The sequence below is a fragment of the Myotis daubentonii genome, chromosome 1 (genome assembly GCF_963259705.1).
Source record: "Myotis daubentonii chromosome 1, mMyoDau2.1, whole genome shotgun sequence".
NCBI classification, from domain to species: domain Eukaryota; kingdom Metazoa; phylum Chordata; class Mammalia; order Chiroptera; family Vespertilionidae; genus Myotis; species Myotis daubentonii.
In genome coordinates, this window is record NC_081840.1 from 111558335 (window position 1) to 111584527 (window position 26193).

The 26193-nt window shown below is 45.4% G+C and overlaps 1 protein-coding gene across 3 annotated transcripts in view; it reads right to left on the bottom strand.

The window, feature by feature from the left end:
• The window catches only part of BBS4 (Bardet-Biedl syndrome 4), a 146808-nt gene that overhangs the window by 54359 nt on the left and 66256 nt on the right, over nt 1-26193 (bottom strand). For all 3 annotated transcript variants that reach the window (XM_059657891.1, XM_059657884.1, XM_059657874.1), the window contains exons 3-8: nt 22984-23063; nt 22174-22237; nt 6565-6676; nt 5527-5599; nt 4246-4299; nt 1877-2004 (exon numbers count right to left, since the gene is read on the bottom strand). In XM_059657891.1, the coding sequence (XP_059513874.1) occupies nt 1877-2004; nt 4246-4299; nt 5527-5599; nt 6565-6676; nt 22174-22237; nt 22984-23063 (511 nt within the window). The remainder of the gene's footprint in view (nt 1-1876; nt 2005-4245; nt 4300-5526; nt 5600-6564; nt 6677-22173; nt 22238-22983; nt 23064-26193) is intronic.

A 26193-nucleotide genomic window follows, 5' to 3' on the forward strand; every position in this document is an offset into this window, starting at 1 on the left:
ATAATAAATATCCATTTGCATCACCTCCCTTCCCCAAACTAATTTCTGTGATTCTGGCAGCATCCCTCCCCCCACCAAAACTGCTATCTCCAAGCTGTGGCTCTCCACATTCTCAGTGAGGCTCCAAATGCTCAGCTGTCCTCTTGGAAATTCTTGTGACTTAAGCCCTTGACCAACCACTGGAAGATGTGAGACAACGGCCAGCGTGGTCTGGGTTCAAAGACCTGGAGAAAGGGCTGACACACAAATTAATACACAGAAAAGAAATATAAATTTGGAAATTAGGGGGGAAGCCAGTTGTAAACTTGGTTCGAGAGACCAAGTTCCACTGAGTCTCCGTTCCCATCGGCTTTTTATTTACTAGAATACACAATTGCCTTTTAGGAATGCAAACAGGCATATCAAAGGTGATGTTTAGTAAACGGTAGGATTCTCAGGTTGGGGGAGTTTGCCTTCGGCCATTGACTTAGCAGCAGGGTAACAACAATGCAAACATTTAGCCTTCTGAATATCAAAAGCCCCAATGGACTTCTGCCATTTATATTAATTACTGTTGATCCTGGCTCCCAGCAAAAAGAATGTCACCCTTCAGATTTATGTGAGCAGGGGTCACAAATTAAGGCTTCCAGCAGCCCCACAGAAGCTTAACATGTGCTATGTGGGCTCCTTCCTACTTGTCCACATAAACATAGCCTCTTGATGACAAAAGTCTCTCTTGTAACTTAACAAACCAAGGGATTTTTCTATCTTTTTAGGCACAAAATATGACTGAAGAAAATTCAGAAAGTTGTTATGACTGATAAAACCAGAAAAGTTGCTATATCATTACTATGGAAGAAGACAAAGATAATGAACATATTAATTTAACAAATTAAGTTTAGTTCGTAGTCTAATTACCAGGAATACTAGACTCTGTGACCAGGAATTCTATTAAATGACCAAACAAACGAGACATTAAAGCATCATGGCGACAGCTATCCCATTTAAAACAAGGCAAAACCCTATACAGAAACAGCTAGATAACGTGTGTCTACAGAGAAAACAAGGAACACCATCCTGGAAAGCCAGTCAGTTCCATCATCAATAGGAGTTTTTAAAAAAATAATATTTTTACAAAAACAACAAGATATTGGTCTCATGCTAATAAGACCCTCCTCCCAAGCATGTGTGCCCACTTCCCTTATAGCTGGATGTGGCCACCTCATTAATTTTGAACCATGGAACACAAGCATGAATGAGGTGTGCAACTTCTGGGCCACTTAAACACTACAAGCTGTTTACTCAGTACTTGGTTTCCGGTACCACCTCCCCCCACCACAGCCCGGAACATGGTGGTTATAGTAAGTCAGTTTCAACCATGCAGGTGAAGACAACAACCTAACCAATGGTGAGTTAATAATGAAGGAACCTAGGTCCCTGATTGCCCTTGTAGAGCAGAGCCGCCCACCTAGGCTAAACCAGCCATACTAATAGGTGAGAAAGAAATACAAATCTTCCTTATTTAGGCCATTGGGATTTCTTACCCTTAGCTTAACATTTACTCTAATTCATACAACTAGTTATCAGTCATATATATTCTCTCATAGGCTTGAGAATTCATATATCTACTCCCCCCGCCCCCCCCTTTTTTTTAAGTTCTTCCTTGCTCTAAAGCTGGGGAGTCGGGGAGACCTTTTTTCTGCCAAGGGCCATTTAGATATTTATAAGATCATTCGTGGGCCATACAAAATTATCAATTTAAAAATTATCCTGCTATATTTGGTCAAACAATTAACTCACCACTAATGCCTTGGCAGGGCCAGATCAAATGATTTCATGGGCCTTATACGGGGCAGATGTTCCCCACCTCTGCTCTAACAGAAACAGGCACACTTACTCCACAGCTTTCTTGTAGATTTCGATGGCCTTGTCCAAGTCTCCCGCCAGCAAGTGAATCTTCCCCAGCATTATGTAAGTCAGATCATGCCTATTAAGATGTAGGGCATGGTGCAATTGGTCTTGTGCCTAATAAGATTGATGAAGAGAATGAAATCACTACCATGAAAGGACAATGGCTTTGTAGGGGTAGAGCAAAAAAGGAGCTCCTGCTATACTAATATAGGAACATCCCATTTCAGCCAATAGTCAAAAATAACAACACGTACCAAAACTGTACTTGCTGATAGGACAGCTGGAAACATGAAGTATCTGCCTCTGGAGCCACTTGGAAGAATTTTTACAAGACGACTAACTTTTTGAATGTTTTCTGCTTCTTTTCTCTTTTTTTTAAATCCTCACCCGAGGATATTTTTTCCATTCATTTTCAGACAGAGTGTGAAGGGAGGAAGGGGTCAGGGGAGACAGAGAGAGAAACATCGACTGGAAAGACAAACATCGATTGGTTGCCTCCCGCATGCACCCCAACTGTGGCCGGGAATCGAACTCGCAATCAAGGTATTTGTCCTTGACAGGGAATCAAACCCACAACTCTTCGGTCCACAGACTGATGCTCCAACCTCTGAGCCAAACCAGCCAGGGCTGTTTTCTGCTTCTTAATAATCATACCCATGACTCATACTTCACAAGTCAAAAGGGACATCATAGTACAGTATACAGCACTGCCCAGCTGTACCAGTGACCAAATGCACAACCTTTCCCAGAGTGGACTTCATTTTCCTCAACAATATTTTGATAAATAAATGAATGGATTGTTCTCATTGATTCACTCAATATGTACTCACTGAATACCTGTTGTTCTAGATGCGAGGTATTAGAGCTAACAAAACAAACTCCTTGCTCTGGAAAAGCTTATATCCTTCCTAGTTGATGGTCAAAAGGACTTTTTTTAGTGATTCATTGGTTCAACAATAAATGTCAAGTATTGTATTTGCTCTGTTAGCTTTACAGTAAAATTTAAATATAATCTTCTTCTCCTTTACAGATCTGAACAAAGACCAACCTGCCTCTCCCTTGCCTCATAATAATCCTGTTAATAGAAATGTACTTGCTTGGAATATCCTCTGAAGAGAAAAAACTCCTAACCAAATATATAACACTGTAGATCTGCCCAGTGGACAGGGGCCCACCATATATATATATATATATATATATATATATATATATATATATATATATATATATATATATTTTTTACTTATACATATTATTATGTATTTCACAAGAGTAAAAGTTACTCTCACACCTCAACTGCTGATGTACAGATTTTTTTTTTCACACTCCTGAGGGATAGATTAAATGCTGTCAAATGGATATTAACCAACTCAGATTCTTAGTCCTATCAGCACTATAGATAAGAGAATAAAACTTCATAATCACTAAGTGGAAGCTCTATGCAACCCACTATCATTAACTTTCAGAGCTCTCAATAATTTAATCTATCCCTCAGTTAAGATATATACATTTTTTCTTATATTTGAGTACCAAGGTACTTGGTACTTATTTGATATAAGAGCCTTAGAACCTGCAGCTTAATCACAATAAAATATAAATTCTCACATAGAAAATAACCTTGGAAACTGAAACTCAGAAATCAAATCCACTTGTAACTTAAAATTCATCTCCAATGACCTTAAAAACTAAAATTAGTTGCTATCAGAGCATAAGAGAGTTCCCATGGTCATGATTACACTTTTAAGACTTAAAGGTCCACTTTTTTTGTTGTTATTAATCTTCACATGAGGACATTTTTCCATTGATTTTTCAAAGAGAGTGGAAGGGAGGAAAAAAGACAGAGAGAGAGAAACATCGATGTGAGAATGTTACATCGATTGGTTGCCTCCCACACACACCCCGACCAGAGCCAGGGATCGAGCCTGCAACTGAGGTACGTCCCCCTGACAGGAATTGAACCCGGGACCCTTCAGACTGCAGGCTGATGTTCTATCCACTGAGCCAAACCCGCTAGGGCAATGGTCCACTTTTTGATGTCTAAGTTTTACTGAACATTTGCTTCTATACTAGAAAATTAATCTGGGGTAGAAAAAAAAAGAGAGAAAAAAAGCAATTAGATTACCATTCCCTCATAATATTTCTAGAATTTCTCATTTTCTTGTTAAAAGCAGGAAAAAAAAAAAGATGGATAACAGCAAATGAAAAGAAAAATGGGGATAGGTGTATATGGCACTTTCAACTGTTACTTCCAAAAATCTCTGCAAGCACTAGGAATAATACAAAGTAAGTAATGGCACCTCTGTAACAAGTGTACCTTCAGTGAAATCACCAGCCACCCCTATTTCTATAAATTACCTTGTTGAACTGTTTCAGATAAATGTAGCAAACTCCTAGGTTATGATAGATCTCCTACACATAAAAGAAAACAGCTTAGGTGTAAATTCCACAGTACATATTCGAGTGAAACAACAGTCATCTAGAGATTGTTATTGTTCAGCAAAGTTTAAACTTTAAAATATGCATTACAGTCAGTTTTTTACTAGATTTCATACTCAAATATATTTAATTCTAAAAAATGGGTTCCTTAATATAAAAAAACCCCCACAGATTATAAGACATAAAAGCAGGACAAACAAGAGATCACTCCATTTGTGCCCTCTTCTCAGGAGATACATGTACATATATGTGTTAATGGGATTCCTTTTCCTAGGAACCTAGGAATTCACTAGGTGATGTGGACTTTGGGACTGACAGCGCCTTATGGAGGGCACTATAATTGAATATATGTATTTGGAGTCAGTCTGCAAATGCCTTATTTTGTAAATAAAGTTTTATTTGTATTGTCCATGATTTTTTCACACTAGAACAGCCATGGGCAAACTACGGCCCGTGGGCCGGATCCGGCCCCTTGGAAATGAATAAAACTAAAAAAAAAAAAGACCGTAACCTTTTATGTAATGATGTTTACTTTGAATTTATATTAGTTCACACAAACACTCCGTCCATGCTTTTGTTCCGGCCCTCCGGTCCAGTTTAAGAACCCATTGTGGCCCTCGAGTCAAAAAGTTTGCCCACCCCTGCACTAGAATCTCAGAGTTCATTAGTTGTCACAGAGACTAGATGAAGCCACAAAGCTTAAAATATTTCCTGACTGGCCCTTTAAAACATAAAACATTTGCCAACTGCTGATCTACAAAAAGAAGAAATAAAACAGAAATGAAGAGTAGCTACCTTGGTGCTGACAGCTTTCCAGTTCTAGTTCATTGTAAGACCAGCCTGTATTTCCTGGCCTTGAGCTCTATAGAATATCTTTATTCCCTTTATAAGTCTCCCTTTACTTAAGGTAGCTTTAGAGAAAGGAGAGCATTTCTAGAGAGTAAAGCTGGATTATCAATAGGAATCAGATTAATGGAGAACTGCTTAACAGCAACACTCCCTGCCAGAAAACCATGCAGCAATAGCTAAGTTATGCGGAAACATGGTTTTTGATCTTATATCTAACTGAATCATCAATTTAGTGTGAGGATCAAGACATTTTTGGCATGTAAGAATTCAGTAGTAACAAAAGACAGCCATACGATAAATGGAACCATGAGCATGTTACTAATAACAAAGAACTAAAAGTTCCCTACTTACCCAGTCTTCCTGGTTAAGTTTAGCTGCTTCATTATATACTTCAGTGGCAGCTTTATGTTTCCCCAAAAGAAATCTGTGGAAGAAATACAGTTTCCATAATTATTAACTCAAACCTTTTAGAAGACTAACCCCACTAGCCCCACATTTGACTCAAATTCCACCCAGCTGAGAATTCTGGAATCCTCTCCCCTATGAGCTGGTTGTGCTGGTTCGGCCAGTGAGGCTGCTGTATACCAACAGCAGAAGCTCTCTTGGTAGGGACTGCATTGGTAACAGTTCCAGTGCCTTGATCAAATTCTACACCAATTTTAGTAATTTATTTCTTCTGTAATTTATTTTCTACAGTGTACTACAAATGTAGACCAAAAAAGAAACAAACCAAATAATGTACCAGTTAAGCAAGAGCTGCCATCATTTATCACCATCATCTATTAGGGACATGCTCTTCACTCCCAAGCCTAAGTCTATTTCCTTGATATTGGAATATGGTTCTGGAGAAAACAGGGGAAAACTAGGCTCTATGCAAAGATAGTACAGGCATAAATTACAATGTAGGTAAAAAAAAAAAAAATTAGGGATAGGAACCCCACAGAAACGTTAGTACTGGAATATTGTACTGGGGTAGTAAAGCTATTAGTGTGCCTAACAGCTTAGAAAGATTTTGGAGGTTACTTGCATTCAGGAACCTTCAGAGCATCCTCTCAACAAATACTAAAAATCTACTGTATGTCAGATATTATGCTAAGTGTTGGATGAGAAAATTTCCATGGGTTGCCAATAAGACTAGAGGACTGAGGATACAAAAGTCAGTATTTATATGATAACCAGTATCAGTGTTCCTCTGTCAAACTTTATATGAGTTATCTCATTTTGTCAAATTTCAAAGTTAATCTACACTCTTCAAAGTGAATCCCACTATACCGATTAAGCAACTCTCCCTCTATGGATGAGGCTGATCAGGCTGCCAGAAGCAGCCTCTGCCTGCGAATGCTCATTACACAGCGTTTTCCGTGAGTCTCCAGGACTGCCAATACTCACAAAGACCTGGCCACCTGCTTGAGGTTATCGGCACTCTGTGGGCTGAGAACAGCACATGTCTGAAAGAGTTCTAGGGATTCTTGGATATTTCCTTCCAGGCGAAATATCAGTGCTGCCAAGAAACAGAAAACAAAGAAAGTAAAGTCGTGTTCTGGGAAGAATAGAGCCTGATATAGAAAAACTAGAGAAATGGGAGATGGAAAACCATACCAAAGAAATTCTTTGGATTATTATATCTTCAACACAATCAGCTGGGTTGAAACAAATAGCAAAGTTGCTGACATGCTAAAACCTTTTTCTTTTTCTTTTCTTTTTTTTTTGAGACCTGAATGTTTTATTGTAAGAAATACCTTTACTTTGACTCAGTTAACGAAGGAGCTTTCAGTGTGAGTTCTTCACTTTCCTTTTTATTAAGGGAATAAATATGCTTAAGCTTAAAAGAGGAAAAAAATAGGAGGGAGAAGACATTTGAATATTTGACAATAAGATTATTTTTCAGAGACTGAAGTGGGAGGAGGAATATATCCCTCTGTTCTGTTACTCAACAATATCGCCAAATCTTTCGGTTCAGTGATGGCTAAAAGTTGCGCATTGGCTTATCTTTCCTAGTGATAGCATTTATAAACTAACTTCACAGGCATTGTTAGACTTGGCAAACAATAAGTTTTTATAGTATTCTAGTGGCCCATTGCTTGTTTCCCTCTTCTCAGAAGCAAGGCAGCCAGTAGAGATCTCCTCTGAGGTCCTTTTAGGCTCTTAATGGCCTTCATTCACCTTTTGAATCTCAATTTTCCTTCTCTCCTTTTCTTTGTTGAATGATGCTATATTATCCTATATAAAAAAAAAAAAGCCTAATATGCTAAGTGTCCAGTTGTCCAGTCGGCCTTTCAACCAAAGCATAATATGCTAATGATATGGTAAGGCCATTCAACCGTTCACTATGACGTGCACTGACGACGGGAGAGGGGGGAGACAGTCCACCAGTCACTATGATGTGCACTGACCACCAGGGGGCAATCGACCGATCAACCAGTCACTATGACGTGCACTAATCACCAGGGGGATGTTGGAGAGCTGGTTTCGGTCCAATCCCGCAGGCCAGGCCGAGGGACCCTAGTGGGATATGAATTAGTGCACCAGGCCTCTAGTCCTATCTAATAATAGACAAACATGGTAATTGACCATACCTTCGCTACGCCTCCCATTGGCTAATCAGCGTGATATGCAAATTAACCACAAACAAAGATGGCAGCTAATTTGCATACTGCAGGCAGGGCGGGACAGTGCAGCAGCCAGCGCAAGAGCCACCATCCAGGCCCCCGTGTGTGACCCCAGAAGCCGCCGGCCTGCCGCCAGTGATCGGATCCGATCCGGGCTGGCCCCAGAAGCCGGTGATCGGGCGGAGATGGGGGTCCACTGCCCAGGACTGACGCCTCTGGCAAGGGGCCAATCCGGCGATCGGAGGGTGATGGGGGTCGACGCCTCTGGCCAAGGCGTCAGGCCTGGGCGGGGGGCAGAACCGGCAATTGGAGGGGTCTGGGGGTCCCCTGCCCAGGCTTGATGCTTCTGGCCAAGGCGTCAGGCCTGGGCAAGGGGCCAATCTGGTGATCGGAAGGTGATGGGGTCGACACCTCTGGCCTGGGCAGGGGGGCGGAGCTGGCAATCGGAGTGGTCTGGGGGTCCCCTGCCCAGGCCTGACGCCTGGGCCAGAGGCATCAGGCCTGGGTGGGGGACGGAGCCAGTGATGGGGGGGAGATGGTGGCCCCCTGCCCACACCTGAAGCCTGGGCAAGAGTCGTCAGGCCTGGGCGGGGGACAGAGCCGGCAATCAGAGGGGTTTGAGGGTCCCATCCAGTGACTGAAGGGTGATGGGGGTCAACGCCTCTGGCCGAGGCATCAGGCCTGGGTCAGGGCGGAGCCAGTGATGGGAGGGAGATGGGGGTTCCCTGCCCAGGCCTGACACCTCTGGTGGAGGCATCAGGCCAGGGCAAGGGGCCGATCCGGCGATGGGAGGGTGATGGGGGTTGATGCCTCTGGCCGAGGCGTCAGGCCTGGGCGAGGGTGGAGCCGGTGATTGGTGGGGAGATGGGGGTCCCCTGCCCAGGCCTAAAGCCTGGGCCAGAGGCATCAGGCCTGGGCCGGGGGGACCAAGCTGGCGATTGGTGTGAACTACAGAGGAAACACTTTTTCTGACCACTCATTGGCTAAGCTCCCTGTATGCCACTGGTAATATTCTTAGTAATTTGGGTAATAAGAATCCAAAGAGGTGATCTAGGGTTTTCACCACACTCCTGGAGAAAAAAATGAAGGTCTGCTCCTGGAGGGGTAAGAAATGTCATATCCTGCCCTAGCTGGTTTTGCTCGATGGATACTGCCTCGGCCTGCCGACTACAGGGTCTGGGTTCATTTCTGACCAAGGGCATGTACCAGCTGGCCAGGGCCCAGGTCAGGGCTCATGCAGGAGGCAACCAATCAAAGTGTTCCTCTCACTTTGATGTTTCTCTCTGTCTTTCCCTTTCTCTTCCACATTCTCTAAAAATCAATGGAAACATATCCTCAGCTGAGGATAAAAAATAATAATAAAGAAATGTCATATCCTATGAAAGACACATCTTGAAAATGCCTAAAGAAAGTTGTCATTTTTTCATGGTGAAGGGACTGGAGTCCATGTTGATGAAAACACCTTGGTGGCTGCAGTGACTGGCAGTGGCTGCAATAGCGGGGTGATGGGCCTGGTGCCTTCCCCTGATCAGCCCGGTCACCTCCCACAAAGGGAGGCCAGACTGTGGCTTAGGCCCGCTCCCCAAGGGGAGCAGGGAGCGGGCCTAAGCCATCACTAGGACATCCCCTGAGGGCTCCCAGTATGTGAGAGGGGGCAGGCTGGGCTGAGGAACAACCCCCCTCCAGTGCACAAATTTTGTGCACCGGGCCGCTAGTCTATATTTTAAAAGCCTAAGCGACCATTAGGGTGGAATGACCAGAACGATCAGTTGCTATGATGCACACTTGCCGGGAGCCGGTCCATCCTTGCTGTTTCAAGGGACCTGGCATATATGGCATACGGTTCTTAATATGTTTGCTCACCTTCTTGGTGCTGTGTTTTAACCAAGGTCACCTCTCCGAGAAAGGTTGAATCCCCAGGTAGGTATTTTCCCCTGAAGTTAGGGAGGGAATAAAACCCCTCAACTAAGTGCCAGGCGGGTAATTAATCACTTTAACTACGAACAATCACACTTAAGCTACATAATCTTTACTCCCTGGAATGGAGATAAGAAACGCCCTAACCTTTGTAATAGAGATTGATAGGATTGAATCAACTGGTATAAATACAGTTGTAACAAGACAGAAAGAGACAGAACTTAGAACACAGGGCTTGGAAGACAGGACCAAGAGAGACAGAACCTACAGGGAACCAGGAGATGGAGGAGCTTCGCTGGAGAGAACATGGCAAGGGATCCTGGACTGAACCTGACTGCAGAGGTTGGCAAGAGAGCCTGACTAGAACCTGGTGACTGGATCTGCCTGGAGAACCTGGACACAGAACCTGGCTGGAGACCCTGACAAGAGAACCCGGCTATGCTGATCAACTGAACGCTATCTCCGTGTCATTCCTTCTTCGCCGACTCCGTCCACACCTTTGGGAACCCCTGGACCCGCTGGGGTTGGACCCCGGCATATGGCGCCTGAACAGGGACCCCTAGGTAAGCGCCCCACGCTCGGGACGGATCGGACTCCACTGTAGGAATAGGGTGGATAGTCTTCGCCGACTCCGTCCACACCTTTGGGAACCCCTGGAACAGGATTCCCATAGGTAAGCCCCCCCCCCCCCCCAATGAGAACCCCCACGCTCGGGACGGATAGGACTCCACCAGGATACTGCAGACCTCCTTATAGAAGATAAGTAGGGTAAGAAGGTGGATAGTACAGAACTTAGATTGAGAAGATGTTCCATACTGAGTCCAAAGAAAGAAGACTCTGTATTGATCTTTAGATTAAGAAGATGTGCCATACTGAGTCTAAAGAAAAAAGACTCTGTATTGATCTGTTAACATATATGCTTGCTAGCAGAGGAATTTAGGTTACTCCCAGTCAGACAGAATGTTTTATACAAGAAGTATGTCCATGCTTTTCTGAGGAAGGAAAGGTAAATGTAATGGCATGGGAGAAGGTAGGCCCAAGGAGCCTTATCCTTAACCCCACTGCAGCCTTTCTACCCTGGGAAAGTGCAGGATTGGCAAACTCTCCCTGGGATGATAGATCAGGACTCAGGTAATAGCGGAAAGCGCCAATCCTACTCTTAAAATGGATACAAGAGAGCATTTCAGGTTTTTCTTTTTAATGCCTGCTTTTAAAAAATAAAAAAGGGGGAATTTGCCGGGAGCCGGTCCATCCTTGCTGTTTCAAGGGACCTGGCATATATGGCATACGGTTCTTAATATGTTTGCTCACCTTCTTGGTGCTGTGTTTTAACCAAGGTCACCTCTCCGAGAAAGGTTGAATCCCCAGGTAGGTATTTTCCCCTGAAGTTAGGGAGGGAATAAAACCCCTCAACTAAGTGCCAGGCGGGTAATTAATCACTTTAACTACGAACAATCACACTTAAGCTACATAATCTTTACTCCCTGGAATGGAGATAAGAAACGCCCTAACCTTTGTAATAGAGATTGATAGGATTGAATCAACTGGTATAAATACAGTTGTAACAAGACAGAAAGAGACAGAACTTAGAACACAGGGCTTGGAAGACAGGACCAAGAGAGACAGAACCTACAGGGAACCAGGAGATGGAGGAGCTTCGCTGGAGAGAACATGGCAAGGGATCCTGGACTGAACCTGACTGCAGAGGTTGGCAAGAGAGCCTGACTAGAACCTGGTGACTGAACCTGCCTGGAGAACCTAGCAAGAGAACATGGACACAGAACCTCTCTGGAGATCCAGACCAGAACTTGGCTGGAGATCCGGGCTAGAGATCCTGGCTAGGCTGCTGATCAACTGAACACTGTCTCCGTGTTCTTCCTTCTTCGCCGACTCCGTCCACACCTTTGGGGACCCCTGGACCCGCTGGGGTTGGACCCCGGCACACACTGACCTCCAGGGGGCAGATGCTCAACGCAGGAGCTGCCCCCTGGTGGTCAGTACGCTCTCACAGGGGGTGCGCTGCTCAGCCAGAAGCCAGGCTCACGGCTGGCAAGCGCCTCAGCGATGGCGGGAGCTTCTCCCACCTCTGCGGCAGCACTAAGGAGCAGCTAGCAGGCAGGCAGTAAGGAGTGAGGGGTCCTGGGCTGCAAGAGGACACAGGCTAGGTAGGCTGAGGGACCGCCCCCCCCATGCACAAATTTTGTGCACTGGACCTCTACTCCTTAATATTAAGGAATCTGGCTACTAGTTCCACCTTTGCCTCAATATTTGAGTCTAGTAGAACTTTATTGAGATCATTTAAACTTTTCTGATGATTCTTGACTTCTTCACATACCCATTATCTGAAGCGCCTAATCACAATCCTGCTTTGCCTCTGCAAACTGGTACAGCTTCAAGTAACAACTTCTGTTTGTATAAAAAGCACATTCCTTATTGTTAATCTTTAAGCATTCGTGTTATTTACCATGGGCATCTTTATAGTTTTTGTCCTTTACACATTGATTTCCTTTCTTAAGAATTTTAAACTTTTTTTCATCTGTGATGCCCAGCTGGTAATGGCTGCAGGAATCTCCCACTTACTCTGGGGGCATCTCTGCCGCAGGTTGCCAAGCTCACAACTGCACAGAAATGGGTACTAAAGCGATGGGTGACAGCTTCTCCCACCAGCTAGATGCATTCAGATCCATTAAAATTCTTGTTCTTCTGTTAATACTATCATTTGCTATCTGGATTCCACAGTCTATTTGCAGAACACTTTTATAATTCACATAAGCTTTCTGATATTTCTCTAAGGTTTCATTGCCATTGCTCAGTTGAAAAAGAGGTTTGACTGAGAATGAAGTTCCAGAGCCCTGTTACAATCTTGAATGTAGTCACTGCAGTTTCCTTCCTTTAGATAGCTTGCAGCTCTAGTTGAATATAAGATATTTAGATCTTCCACTTCCTGCAGGCTCCAGCTGTGCCTCTGAAAACTGCCCATTTTTTACAGCTCTGCGACAGTGGGTGGTGGATGGAAGTTAGGGAGGGGCAGGAAGAGGATGAGACATGGCCCTCTCCGACTGTTTACCACCCTTGCTTTTGCTTCTGTTGCTTCTGTTGCTTGGGTGACCTCAGTGGGAAATGGATGCAGGAAGAAGGAATCAAGAGTTTGCACTATCAGGAGAAAGGACCTTGGCGCCATTGTGCACCCAGCGCAGGGGCACAGCTAGGCTAAAACCTTTTTAATAAGGTGCCTCAAACTTACCTAACCCTCTCCACTCCCAGTATCTATCACACAGATAATCGGTGCCTTGCAAATAACCAGATAAACTACACATAAACATTCTTAACCTTCCCTTATCAGATGCTCTATTTATCATAATTCATAATTCAGTTTTCAGAGAGTTCCCCAAATAGGGCAAGGACAATCATACCCCATGTCCAACAAGGAGATTCTGGCAAAAAAAAAAAAAATGCAGTAATATTCAGACTTGGTTATCAGTATAGCAACCATTCAGAATCAATATTTTTTCCTAGGCCTAAGTTTTCAGAAGAATTTCCATGCTTGCCCTAGCTGGTTTGGCTTAGTGGCTAGGGCGTTGGCCTGTGGGCTGCAGGGTCCCGGGTTCAATTTGTCAAGGACATGTACCTTGGTTGCAGACTTGATTCCTAGCCCTGGTCGGGAGACAACCAATCAATGTGTCTCTCTCATATCGGTGTTTCTCTCTTTGTGTCTCTCCCCCTCCCTTCTACTTTCTCTAAAAATCAATAGAAAATATCCTAGGGTAAGGATTAACAACAACAACAAAAGAATTTACATGCTTAACTATTATGAGGCACTGAACTTGTGACATTGGGAATAAAAGTACTTTTTTTTTTTGCCATGATGTCCTAGATGTGTCAATATTTTACCAATTATGCCAAAAAATTATATACAAATCTGAAGACCACAAAGGCAATGAGTGGTCAACAAAATAACTCACTTATACAAAAGAGGTCAAAAAGAAAGTTCATGGGAAAATTAGGGATGCAACTTTTGGCACTAAAGAGTAAAATTTCAGGCAATGGTTTTCATATTTGATTTCTAATGAATTTCATTTATTCTCTGCTTTATCCTGTATATCTCTGGGCTTCTTCCCTTCATCCTGACTCACCTTACTAAAAATCCTCAAGTCTTTCCTCATCTCTTTTAGCCTCATTACAAGGAACCCTTTCAAAGCCTTTTCTGGGCCTGAAACTACTGCAGAAGCAAGGACCCTAATATCCATTCTGAAAAACACTAGGCAGAAACTAGAAATGGGATGAAGGATAGTAGCAACTTTTTTTTAACATAACCAGTCATTTCTGAGGTCAAATCTAGCCTAAGAATTATGTTCCAATTTAAAAAACCAACACTGGCCCTAACCCGTTTTGCTCATTGGATAGAACGTTGGCCCACAGACTAAAGGGTTCCGGGTTCGACTCGGTCAAGGACATATGACTTGGTTGAAGGCTAGATTCCCGGGTAGGGGGCGTGCAGGAGGCAGCTGATCGATGTTTCTCTCTCATCATTGATGTTTCTATCGCTCGCTCCCTCTCCCTTCCCCTCTGAAATCAATAAAAATAAAAAAATAAAAAATAAATTAAAGCAAATGTAGCACTGTATTTAAAAATAAAATCAAATAAAAAACCAACACTGAAAAAAAACCTTTGCGGCACACTCACTTGAATTTAAGCGTAAGTTGTTTGCTCTTTTTCCAGAAACCTAGGCAAAGTGTGCATTCCTCTAACAAGAAGAAAAGAAATAGCTCTCGGCCACTGGAGCTTACCGTTGCATCGGTGAGTGTGGCAGGGGAGCCAAACCCGGGTTTGAAATGAATGACTCTTTGCTTTTGCATCGGACTGACGGGCTCCCTGGGGGTCTTGGGAACTTTGAAATCTGGGCACAACATTTGGGGGCTCGTCCGGGATTCCCAAGACCATCGAGGGACCCCCGATCCGAAGAGTCTGACTGACCGCGGTATGTGTGTGTTGTTGTATGTTCTGTTCAGTGTGAGCTCGTTTCTGGAATCTGTAATTGCCTGAGGGGTCTAGGCGGACGCGCCGTGAACGACCACAGGCGGGGGAGAGTTGGAAGACGTTCCGCTCCCCAGGAGGGATGGATATGCCCCTCACCCCAGGAGGGATGGATATGCCCCTCACGAGGGATGGATATGCCCCTCGCGGAAAGCAGGTTGCTCCTGCTAGCTAGTTTGGTATAAGGCCATTGTCTAGGTTTCGGGTTTGGCTTCCATGGAATTGGAAGCCTGTATTTTCGGGCCCTGTTCAGTGTTCTGTGTTTGTACTGGATGGATGTTATGGGATGGACTCAGACTGCACCTTTGGGTATTGTGATTGATCATTTCAAGGAGACTGGGGGAGGCTTTAGAGCTCCCTCAGGGCTTGGGAAGTTGTTAGGAATTGAATGGAATGTTTAAACTCTGAATGAATGTCTGGTGAAAGTGTGCGAGTGTGGAGGGAGGGGGATTGCCCTCCCCCCTCCTTTGTGTGGCGGTCGGGCGGCCGCCTGAGTGAGGATCTGTGGAAACAGGTCACCCCCTCCCCAAGTAAATGTGTCTGGGATTTCTGTGCACGTGTTAGGAGAAAAGCTGGCTTAAAACTAACGTGCGCACCGTCCGTTTTCGGATAGGGTTTTAGGCTAGCGTATTTAATTTGCTACCTAAGATTTTAAAAAGTTCTGCAATATAATGTTGGCCATCTATCTTTTAGGGGTTTTAGTTTGCTCTTCCCTTGTTTATTGTGAGAATGAGGAAATCATCTTTTCTGCCAGAGAACAGTTTAGACAGCCACAATGTTGAGCTGCCTGACTTGGCAGCCGCCATGTTGGCCGCATGGCATGCCGCTCCCCTGGGGGTCGCCATCTTGGAACAGTAAAGGCCCCTCCCTCTGACTTAGTTAATCACAAAAGGAATGTCTGCTCACTGAGGCAGGATGGGATTTCAGGGGTGGAGTTTTAAGGCGGAGTTTTACTAAGGAAATGCAGATGGGGCAGAAAGTGTGCCTGCCTCTCAGATTTATTTAATACTATTTTTAAGAAGATATCTTTAGTGCTTAATAAATTAGCAATCACGGTCTTAATATAATTTTAGTGATATGATAGACCAATGTTTTGAGCAGTTGGCTTTATAAGGGCCGACAATAGAGCTTGTATTTCTTAAAGGGCTTGTAGATAGAGAATTGAAAAGCTTTTACAAATTCATAAATGCATCTAGGATTTCTGTGCACATGTAAAGGAAAAGACCAGTTTAAAAACGAGTGCGCATAGTTTTGAGCTGAACTTGACCTTTTGCTGTGTACAGAATAAAAACCCGAGACTGTTTTGGCCTTAATAGTTATGGGTTCGCTTCTTGAATTCCCCAGCAGGAAAATTGTGACCATTTTGAAATTTAGCAGCTATGCCAGGATAGCAGTAATCCAATTTCTAAAGTAAAGTACAATTATTTCAGGTAGAAACTGTGGTTTAAAAGTTCTAGCTACCTGGAAAGCATGGCCTTGGTATGATAAATGGATGGTAGACCAGTGAGCTGGGACTGGTCACTGATGGTGGATTGTGAAAAGGGCTGGACATGGCCTAACTTCTTCCTTGGTACCCCTGAAACGTCTGAGGGTACTTCTGGCCTTGGTTTTCCAATGTGTTACTGATGTAGATTATCAAGAATCTCTAAGGGACTTGTCCTTTATCTGGAGGAATGGCTTCTAGATGGTATTCACCATCTCTGGGACTTCTGGAGGGAAGTCAAAGCTCGGACTGGCTAAGGGTTCGAATCTGGCCTATCTTTTAAAAAGGTAGAAAAGAAGCATTCCTAGGCAGTTTTCTACTGCCTCTGTTCAGGGACTTGTTCTGTATCTCAACACAACTGAAACTGATTTGTTGGTATTTTGTGGTATAAATGTGGCATGCACCTCGAAGTTCTTAATGGGGAATGTATCTAGTTATCGTGTCTATTTAGTCTTGATTTCCTTGTTCAATATGAGTACTGTTTCTATCTGGATGAGACATAGGTCAAAAGTCCTGTCCTGGGATGTGGGAAAGGGAGGCCTCCACATCTGTTCCTGTCAGGCCCCATCAGGGGATTTGGGCTATGTTCCTGCTATCTGCTCAAGATCCCAAGACTGTAAAAGTACTTGTTCACTGAAAGGGTGTAAGTTGGATGTTTATTTGATGTTTATATGTCTACTTGGGTATAATTATTTGTTCATGTAAGTGTGGAAGTATATTCTGTGCTAGGTTGGGATTTTGGGATTCTGGGGTAGATTTAAAAGGTATTTGTGGCTTTTCTACTCTGATTGGGACATTTAAGGGTGGGGCTCACAGTTCCTCAGGGCAGAGATTCCATGGGCCCTTCCCCCTGCCTGTGCTGAATTAAATAATACAGGCCAGTGTCATTTAGCTCGCTGGTTAAAGGAAAACAATGGGCCTTAGAATCTGTAAAGGTGGGCAGGAATGAATCTGGTCAAATGTACTGCAAGGGTTTGGTACCTGTTGCTGCTGTAACTGATAAACAGGGTTACCTAGAAGCCATCAGGACTTTGAAGTTCTCCAAGAGAGGAGGAATCTGACTTGAGACTGGCGAGGACTGGGTGGCTTTTCTTAATCTCTTTCCTTGAGAGGGCTCCAGAGGGCGCACGAGGACATTTGGCCGTGTGCCTCCACGCCATCTACAAGACCAGCCCAACCCCAACTCCTCATCAGCACAGACCAGGAGATTGGGTCTACGTCAGAAGGCACCGCCGGGAGACACTGTGGTGCTGACAAACCCCAACGCTCTCAAGGTAGACGACGTCGCAACCTGGGTCCATCACACTCACGTCCGGTCAGCGGATCCATCCATGACCCGGAAAGACTTCATCACCAAATGGAGCATCGATCGAGATCAACGCAACCCGCTCAAGCTCAAGCTACGGCGTGCTCGACCTGCCTGATGCCAGTAACATGACTCGCGATCACTCCTGTCACCAGGAGCCCCCACAGGACTGTGTAATACACTTAGATAATGCCTGCAACTTCATGGACATGGCTCCAAAGAGACATGGACAATTTATAGGATCACATGTTTAGTAGCAGAAGATTTGGCTGCCTGAAGCGGCCATGATGCCAATATTATGTTTTATTGTATTGATATGTTATATTAACCTTTGATTCTTTTGCAGGTTTGAATGTATGTTGGTTATCCTGAAAGGGGACTGTGTGGGGTGACCCCCAAAAGTAAAGGGTGCCTAGCTGCCAAGAGGGCAGGTGCCCAACTGGGCAGGGAAGGGTGCCCATCAGGTTTTGGTCTCTTTTGAGAGACAGCTAACAGTTGGCAGCCTGTAATACTGTCTTGCAGGCCTGAGTCACCATGCCATGTCAGGGGTAGTAAAGCTGGAAAAAGCCTGTTTAGAATAGAAGGTCTGAGGCATGGTTATGCATAGAAAGAAGGTTTTATGCCAACAGTTACTGTTTTGTTTTAAATCCATGAAAAGGAATTAGCAAGGAAAGTCAGAAAATCTTAGAGTAGATCAATATGGTTTTCTCCTTATGTAATTCCTCCGAAATCTGGCAATGCTAAATAAGTCATGGCAAACATCAGGCTTTGCATAGATACAATAAGACTGATTCCTAATAGTGGTTTTATTAATAGAAAACTTTGACTGGAGTATCATGTTTTAAAGAGCCCTGTCCGAGCTCTAAAGACTTGAAGCCACTAAGAATGCCACGAAGAAAGCCTGGTATCCTGCTTGAGAGCCCTGAAGATGGCTGGCGCTGGAGCGTCAGGCCCATGCCCTACCATCACTGGCGTAGAAGGGGAGCAGTAAAGATGCCTCTGCATCCCTGCAGAGCCCCCACACACTCTGGGCCGCAACGAGTAGGAGGGCTACTGAGATGGGCCTTAAAGCCTGGAGCGTGGGCTCAGGTGGAGTTGCTACAGGTGAGGGATTCACCTAACTCAGCAGATACTGCAGGCAGGCCTGATGGCAGCTGGATGGCTTGGCTTCCTGGCCCTAGGAGGCACATTAAGGTTCAACCATGAAATTCCAGCAAAGGTAGTCAGTTACCATTCTTGTTGTGCTTATGCAAACATCAGGAATCTTGATTTGGCTTTTTAATAGCCATGGAGGAATTTTAAGAAGAAAAATCCTGTTTCAATAGAAGTTGTTAAATCTAAAATGGTTTCTTTCCCTTCCACCGGGCCATTTGTTAAGCTTATAGGGATAGTTCAGTTGATAGTTCTGTGTGCCCAGTATGGGCCTCTAGCAACGGTGGAATAGAAATGCAGTCCGTCTCATGATTGAGCCGGAAGTTCCAAGACAAGGGGGGAATGAAAGGGCGAGGACTACGCCCTCCACCTTGCCCCAGGGTAAGGGCTACGCCCTCTACCTTGCCCCAGGGTAAGGGCTATGCCCTCCATCTTACCTTGGCCATGTGCTCAGCAAGGCTTCTTCCTGGAAGCCAAGCCGCTGCTCGCCACGCCCAGGATTTCTCTGGACTGGCCAATGATAGTCAAGGGAAGTGCACGCCATTACTATGACCACATCCTGTGTAATGAGACACCGACTGGCGCCTGGCCAATCGGCAGGGCCCACAGTCCTTTCTCCTCCCCTTACCCCAGCCCCCTATAAAGCCTCTCTCCACACAGAGTTCTCTCTCTCGGCCACTGGAGCTTACCGTTGCATCGGTGAGTGTGGCAGGGGAGCCAAACCCGGGTTTGAAATGAATGACTCTTTGCTTTTGCATCGGACTGACGGGCTCCCTGGGGGTCTTGGGAACTTTGAAATCTGGGCACAACAGTAGCAAAAGATAACTAATACAGATTCTGGTACCTGGAAGTGGGGTGCCATCATAACAAACACCTAACATATGGAAGTAGCTTTGGGACTGTGATGGGCATGCACGCTTAGCGTCATATAGTGAAATGGGTATAGATATGTAACCTTTAACTGACATAAAGAAAATTTTGTAACTTCTTTGTACTCTATGTATCTTGATGTTAATCTGTACTTCTTGGAGGCCCGGACATGCTCCAGCCAGGTGTGACACCAATTTCCATTGAGCTTATAAAGGAACTAGAGGCGTGGTGCACAAAAATTTGTGCACTTGGGAAGGAGGGGGGCGGTCCCTAAGCCAGACCTGTGCCCTCTCGCAGTCTGGGACCCCTCGGGAGATAATGACCTGCTGGCTTAGGCCTGCTCCCGGGTAGCAGAGGGCAGGCCCAATCCCTAGGTGCAGCCCCTGGTCGGGCTCAGAGCAGGGCCGATTGGGGAGTTGGGGCACCGCCCCCTGTCACACTCAAGGCAGGGTCGATGGGGAGGTTGCGGCGCTACCCCCTGTCACCCACAGAGTAGGGCCAATTAGGGGGTTGGGGCGCTGCTGGGGTCCTGCCCCAGTGAGTCCAGGTGTTCCCCAAAGGTGTGGATGGAGTCGGCGAAGAAGGAATGACACAGGGACTTCTCCAGCCAGGTTTGGTCCAGGCTTTCCAGCCAGGCTCAGTCACCAGGTTCCAGTCAGGCTCTCCTGCCAATCTCCGCAGTCAGGTTCAGTCCAGGATCCCCAGCCATGCTCTCTCCAGGCTCCGCCTCCAGGCTCCGAGGCCAGTCCCTGTCCAGGATCCTCCAGCATGCTCTCGCCAGCGAAGTTCTTCTGCCTCTAGAGAACGTTCTGTGTAGGTTCTGTGCCTAGGCCTGTCTCTCTTGGTCCTGTCTTCCAAGCCCTGTGTTCTAAGTTCTGTGTTCTAAGTTCTGAGTGTTTCTGTCTTGTTACAACTGTATTTATACCAGTTGATTTAATCCTATCAATCTCTATTACAAAGGTTAGGGCGTTTCTTATCTCCATTCCAGGGAGAAAAGATTATGTAGTTTAAGCATGATTGTTCGTAGTTAAAGGGATTAATTACCCACCTGGCACTTAGTTGAGGGGTTTTATTTCCTCCCTAACTTCAGGGGAAAATCCCTACCTGGGGATTCAACCTTTCTCGGAGAGGTGACCTTGGTTAAAACACAGCACCAAGAAGGTGAGCAAACATATTAAGAACCATATGCTATATATGCCAGGTCCCTTGAAACAGCAAGGATGGACCGGCTCCCGGCAGGGCGCTGCCCGCTGTCACGCACAGAGCAGGGCCCATCAGGGGGGTTGGGGCTCCGTACCCTGTCACGCACAGAGCAGGGTCAATCAGGGGGTTGGGGAGCTCCCCCCTGTCACTCACAGAGCAGGGCGGATCAGGGGTTTGGGGCGCTGCCACTGTCACATTCAGGGCAGGGCTGATGGGGAGGTTAAGGCTCTACCCCATCACACACAGAGCAGGGCCCGTGGGGGGGGGGGGGCGGTTTGGGGCGCCGCACCCTGTCACACACAGAGCAGGGCCGATCAGGGGGTTGGGGCGCTGCACCCTGTCACACACAGAGCCGCAGGGCGATCAGGGTGTTGGGGAGCTCCCCGCTATCAGGCACAGAGCAGGGCTGATCAGGGGGTTGGGGCGCCTTCCCCTGTCACATACAGAGCCGCAGGGTGATCAGGGGGTTTGGGCGCTGCCCCGACACGCTGATCCCGGTGCCAGGAGCCTTCGCGGCTCCACTGATCCTGGTGCTGGGAGGCATATTACCCTTTTACTATATTGCATAGAGACCTGGTGCATGGGTGGGGGCCGGCTGGTTTGCCCTGAAGGGTGTCCTGGATCAGGGTGGGGGTCCCCTCTGGGGTGCCTGGCCAGCCTGGATGAGGGGATGATGGCTGTTTGCAGCTGGTCGCACACCCTTCAGGGTGGGGGTCCCCACTGGGGTGCCTGGCCAGTCTGGGTGAGGGACTGAGGGCTGTTTTCAGGCTGGTGGGTGACTGAAGCTCCCAACTGCTCCTTTTTTTCTATTTTTTCTTTTTTATTCTGGGCCAGCTTTAGCTCTGACTCCAGCTTTGAGGCCTCTGCTGCTGAAAGCAGGTATCTGGTTTGTTTGTGTTCTATAATCAAAACACTGTATCAACTCCAGCTCTGAGATCCCGGCTCGCTGAAAGCAGGTTTCTGGGGTTTTGTTTAGCTTCTATATTGTAACTGTGTTTCAAACTGCAAGCTCAGAGGCCAGCAAGGCAGGCGGGGAATGTTGGTTTCCTCCGTCACTGAAGCAAGCAAGCCTCATGTTAGTTTCAAGCTGCCTGGCTGCCGGCTGCCATCTTGGCTGGCAGTTAATTTGCATATTGCCCTGATTAGCCAATGGGAAGGGTAGCGGACATATGCTAATTACCATGTTTCTCTTTTATTAGATAGGATAGGTTGTGGTTAAATGCTCCAGCCAGGTGTGACACCACACCGGTTTCCATTGATGGTTAACACCCTTAAATAGGCTCCGTGAGAAAGGCTCGGGGCTGCAGCAGGGTGGGGCTTCCTACGGAGGCACCTGTTGCTGACGCTGGCCAGCTTTCAATAAATCCTCGCTTGCTGCTAAGAAAAAAAAAAAAGAAGAAGAAGAAAAGAAATATATGTCTTACCTTGGACATAGATAGCATATTCACATAGCCCCTGGGTCTCCTGAAGCTGTTCTTTGATAACAGCCTGGAAGAAGAAAAATACTTCTGAAGAATGATTAAATTCCTTCAAGCATTTTTAAGAAAGGGTAGACATGAACAAGGAGCAAATGTAAGAATCCAGGATAATTACTAATAAAGTAGTTAATTTAGATTTTTTAAAAATCTCAACTCTCTTGTTATGACCACTTATTCTACAATAGGGGCTGGCAAACTATAGCCCACAGGCCAAATCTAACCTGCATAGCCTATTCTTGAACAGCTCTCATAGTTTTAAAGGTTATCAAAAAAAAAAAAGAACAAAAACAAACAAACAGAATATTAAGCTTATAAAACAGAGACTATTTGTGCCTGCAAAGCCTAAAATATTTACCATCTGGTCCCTTAAAGAAAAATTTTGCTAACCCCTACCTAAAACCTATCTAGTAAAGCTAAGAAAAATATGAAAAAACTCTGATGAGCAAAATACAGGCTCCACTTTCTACTTGAAATGAGAAGACACATGGAACATACCTGAACCTGACCCACACCTTGTAGTCAAACCCAGCCAACCCACAGCCAATATGAAGGCCCATGAGCAATAAATACACGTCTGTTGTTGGAGACTATTGGAATTAAAGTTGTTTCTAAAGCAGCATTATCATAGCAAAGGCTAACAAATACACCAAGTATGGGAAAACAGCAATTTCATACATTATTAGCGGGATAGAAACTGTGTGTGACAGACACTGTCAGCCGCCTAACCAAAGTCTGCCTATCATTTCAATCTCTCACCTTGCATGCTTCATAATCCTTCCGGATATAGTGGAGATGTATCAACCAATTCTGCTTCTCCAAAATCGGAAACTCTGGAGCTGGACAGCATATTTTGACAAAACAAACAGCACAGTTAATTGTTAGATTTTCTCTGTTATCACACTGACCTCCCATCTAAACTAACCACAAACATTTTGCAATATAACATTAAATTCTTCATGCTGCTGTCCATAATACAGTGCATCAAAAATGTACAGACTATTAAACTAAGATACAAGTCCTACTAGCACACATTAAGTATGTTTCCTTCACTTTTTGTAGCTTATAATATTAGTTTTTCAAATAAGTTGGCCTGAAAAAAAATAAAATCATTCTTTGTCCCTTCTCCTCTCTCACTCTCCCTAGATATAGAAGGTAAATATGAAGACTTTTTAAAGAATATTTCAGGAATGTTATTATATACTAGAGCAGCCGTGGGCAAACTACAGCCCGTGGGCCAGATCCGGCCCATTTGAAATGAATAAAACTAAAAAAAAAAAGACCGTACCCTTTTATGTAATGATGTTTACTTTGAATTTATATTAGTTCACACAAACACTCCATCCATGCTTTTGTTCCGGCCCCCCGGTCCAGTTTAAGAACCCATTGTGGCCCTTGAGTCAAAAAGTTTGCCCACCCCTGTACTAGAGGCCCAGTGGATGAAATTCGTGCATGGGGGGCAGGAGGCGGTCCCCTCAGCCCAGCCTGCACCCTCTCCAATCCAGGACCCCTTGGGGGATGTCCAACTGCCGGTTTAGACCACTGCCCTCTCACAATTCTGGACCGCTGGCTCCTAATCACTCACCTGCCTGACTGCCTGGTCGCCCCAAACTGGCCCCCTGCCAGCCTGGTTGCCCCTAACTGCCCCCGCCGCCAGCCTGGTCACCCCCAACTGCCCCCACCGCTGGCCTAGTCACCCATCACTGCTCCCCCTGCCAGCCTAATCGCCCCCAACTGCCCCCACTGCTGGCCTGGTTGCCCCCAACTGCACCCCTCCCCGCTGGCCTGGTTGCCCCTAACTGTCCCCTGTGCCAACCTGGTTGCCCCCAAATGCCCCCACTGCTGACCTGGTTGCCCCCAACTGCCCCTCCTGCCAGCCTGGTCGCCCCACGCAATCTGCTGTTCAGTTGTTTGGTCGTCCCTCACTAACCCCCTTGCCGGCCTGGTCATAGGCAGCCATCTTGTGAGGGCATGATGGTCAATTTGCATATTACCTCTTTATTATATAGGACTAGAGGCCCAGTGCACGAAAATTTGTACACTCAGGGGGTTTCCTCAGCCCGGCCTACGCCCTCTCACAGTCTGGGACCCCTTGGGGGATGTCCACCTGCTGGCTTAGGCCTGCTCTGTGGGGGATTGGGCCTAATAAGCTGGCAGTTAGACATCTCTCTGGCAGCTCAGGTGCCCTTGGGGGATGTCCACCTGCCAGCTTGGGCCCACTCCCCAGGGGTTCGGGCCTAAGCTGGCAGTGAGACATCCCTCTGACAGCAGGGAGCAGGCCTAAGGCACAGTTGAATATCCTTAGCACTGCCAAGGAGGCGGGAGAAGCTCCTGCCACCACCGCTGAGCTTGCAGCCATCAGCCCAGCTTGTGGCTGAGCAGAGCTCCGCGTGGAAGTGCACTGACCACTAGGGGTCACCTTCTGCATTGAGCATCAGCCCCCTGGTGTCCAGTATGCATCATAGCAATGGGTCGTTCCTGGTCATTCTGCCATTAGGGTCGATTTGCATATTACCCTTTTATTAAAAAGGCTATTTAATGAAAGTCACATCTGATCAGAGAACAAAAAATATTTTATGTAGTTAAGCACAGTCTTAGCAATAGCTCAAATGTGACTACTTTTGCCCAAGGGTGAAAAAATATATATATATTTGAGTCATTGAAAATGATTCATGATATAGAAACCATAAAATTAGTTACTCTGCCCTTTGAATTCAAAAGTTTAAAAATAGGTAACAACTCATTAAGAAATTACCTTTGTATGGTAACAAGGAGGATTCCTATCAACCTCAGAATAGAGTTGGCCTCAAGGAAAGGAGAGGGAGGAATGGAATTAGGAAAAGATAAAAAGGAGAAATCAACTCTTTAATACTTTATTTCTCAAAAAAAGTAAAGAGCATATAAGTATACATGGCTAAATGGTTTTATTTATTGAATCTGGCCAGTGAGTAGTTCGTGGGTGTTTGTATTTTTTTAATGCACTTCTATACATGTTTGAGATATGCCCAGATTTTCTAAACACATAAAAGAAAGGATACAGCCGGGAAGAGAAAGAAATGATGTGTAATCATTCTGTTCCAGAACCTTAGGACATACATCACAGAAAACCTAAGACTTATATGTCCATAATATGACATGAAGGAAAAAGAGCTTACTGTGGCCCAGAGGTAATTTTGCTTGAACACAAAAATTAAGAAGTAATGCTGCGTACTCTTTTCCAAGAATAGGGAATATTAATGGAATTTGTAAGCTGAAATCATGGATATGATTTTATGTGCCAAAAGAAAAAGAAATAGAATTTTAAGTAATTGCCTCTTCATCTTCCAATTACCCACATTCTCTGAGTGGGACCACTTTTCATGTAGCCAATAAGTGCCTACTAAGATTCTTTGATGACTTTGGCTTCCTTCCTTCACTTCCTCCTAGACCTATCAATCATCAGATCTTAGCCATTCATGTTCTGCCTAATCACTTCCAGAATTAAATTTTGTACTAAAGCCCTGGCTGGTTTTTCTCAGTGGTTACAGCTTCAGGCCATGGATTGAAGGGTCGCAGGTTTGATTCCCCACACCATTCAATGTGTCTCCATCAATGTGCTCGCTCTCGCGCGCGCGCGCTCTCTCTCTCTCTCTTCCTTCCACACTCTCTCTAAAGAACAAAGGAAACATATCCTTTGGTGAGAGTTTAAAAAGAAATTGCCCACTAAGACCATACAAATCACTAAGTTTAAAGTCGGGTGTGTGTGTGTGTGTGTGTGTGTGTGTGTGTGTGTGTGTGTGTGTGTAAAGTGGGTAAAGAAATACAATGTAATGAATAGTTCTGGGAACAGTGGCTTATTGAGCATCCTTGGACCAAGTCTCAATTGTAAGTATGGCCTGCAGCTCTGTCACCAACTCTCTAAAGCAAGGGTGGGGAATGTCTAGCCTGCAGGCTATATAAGGCCTGCGAACTCATTTGGTCAGGCCCTGC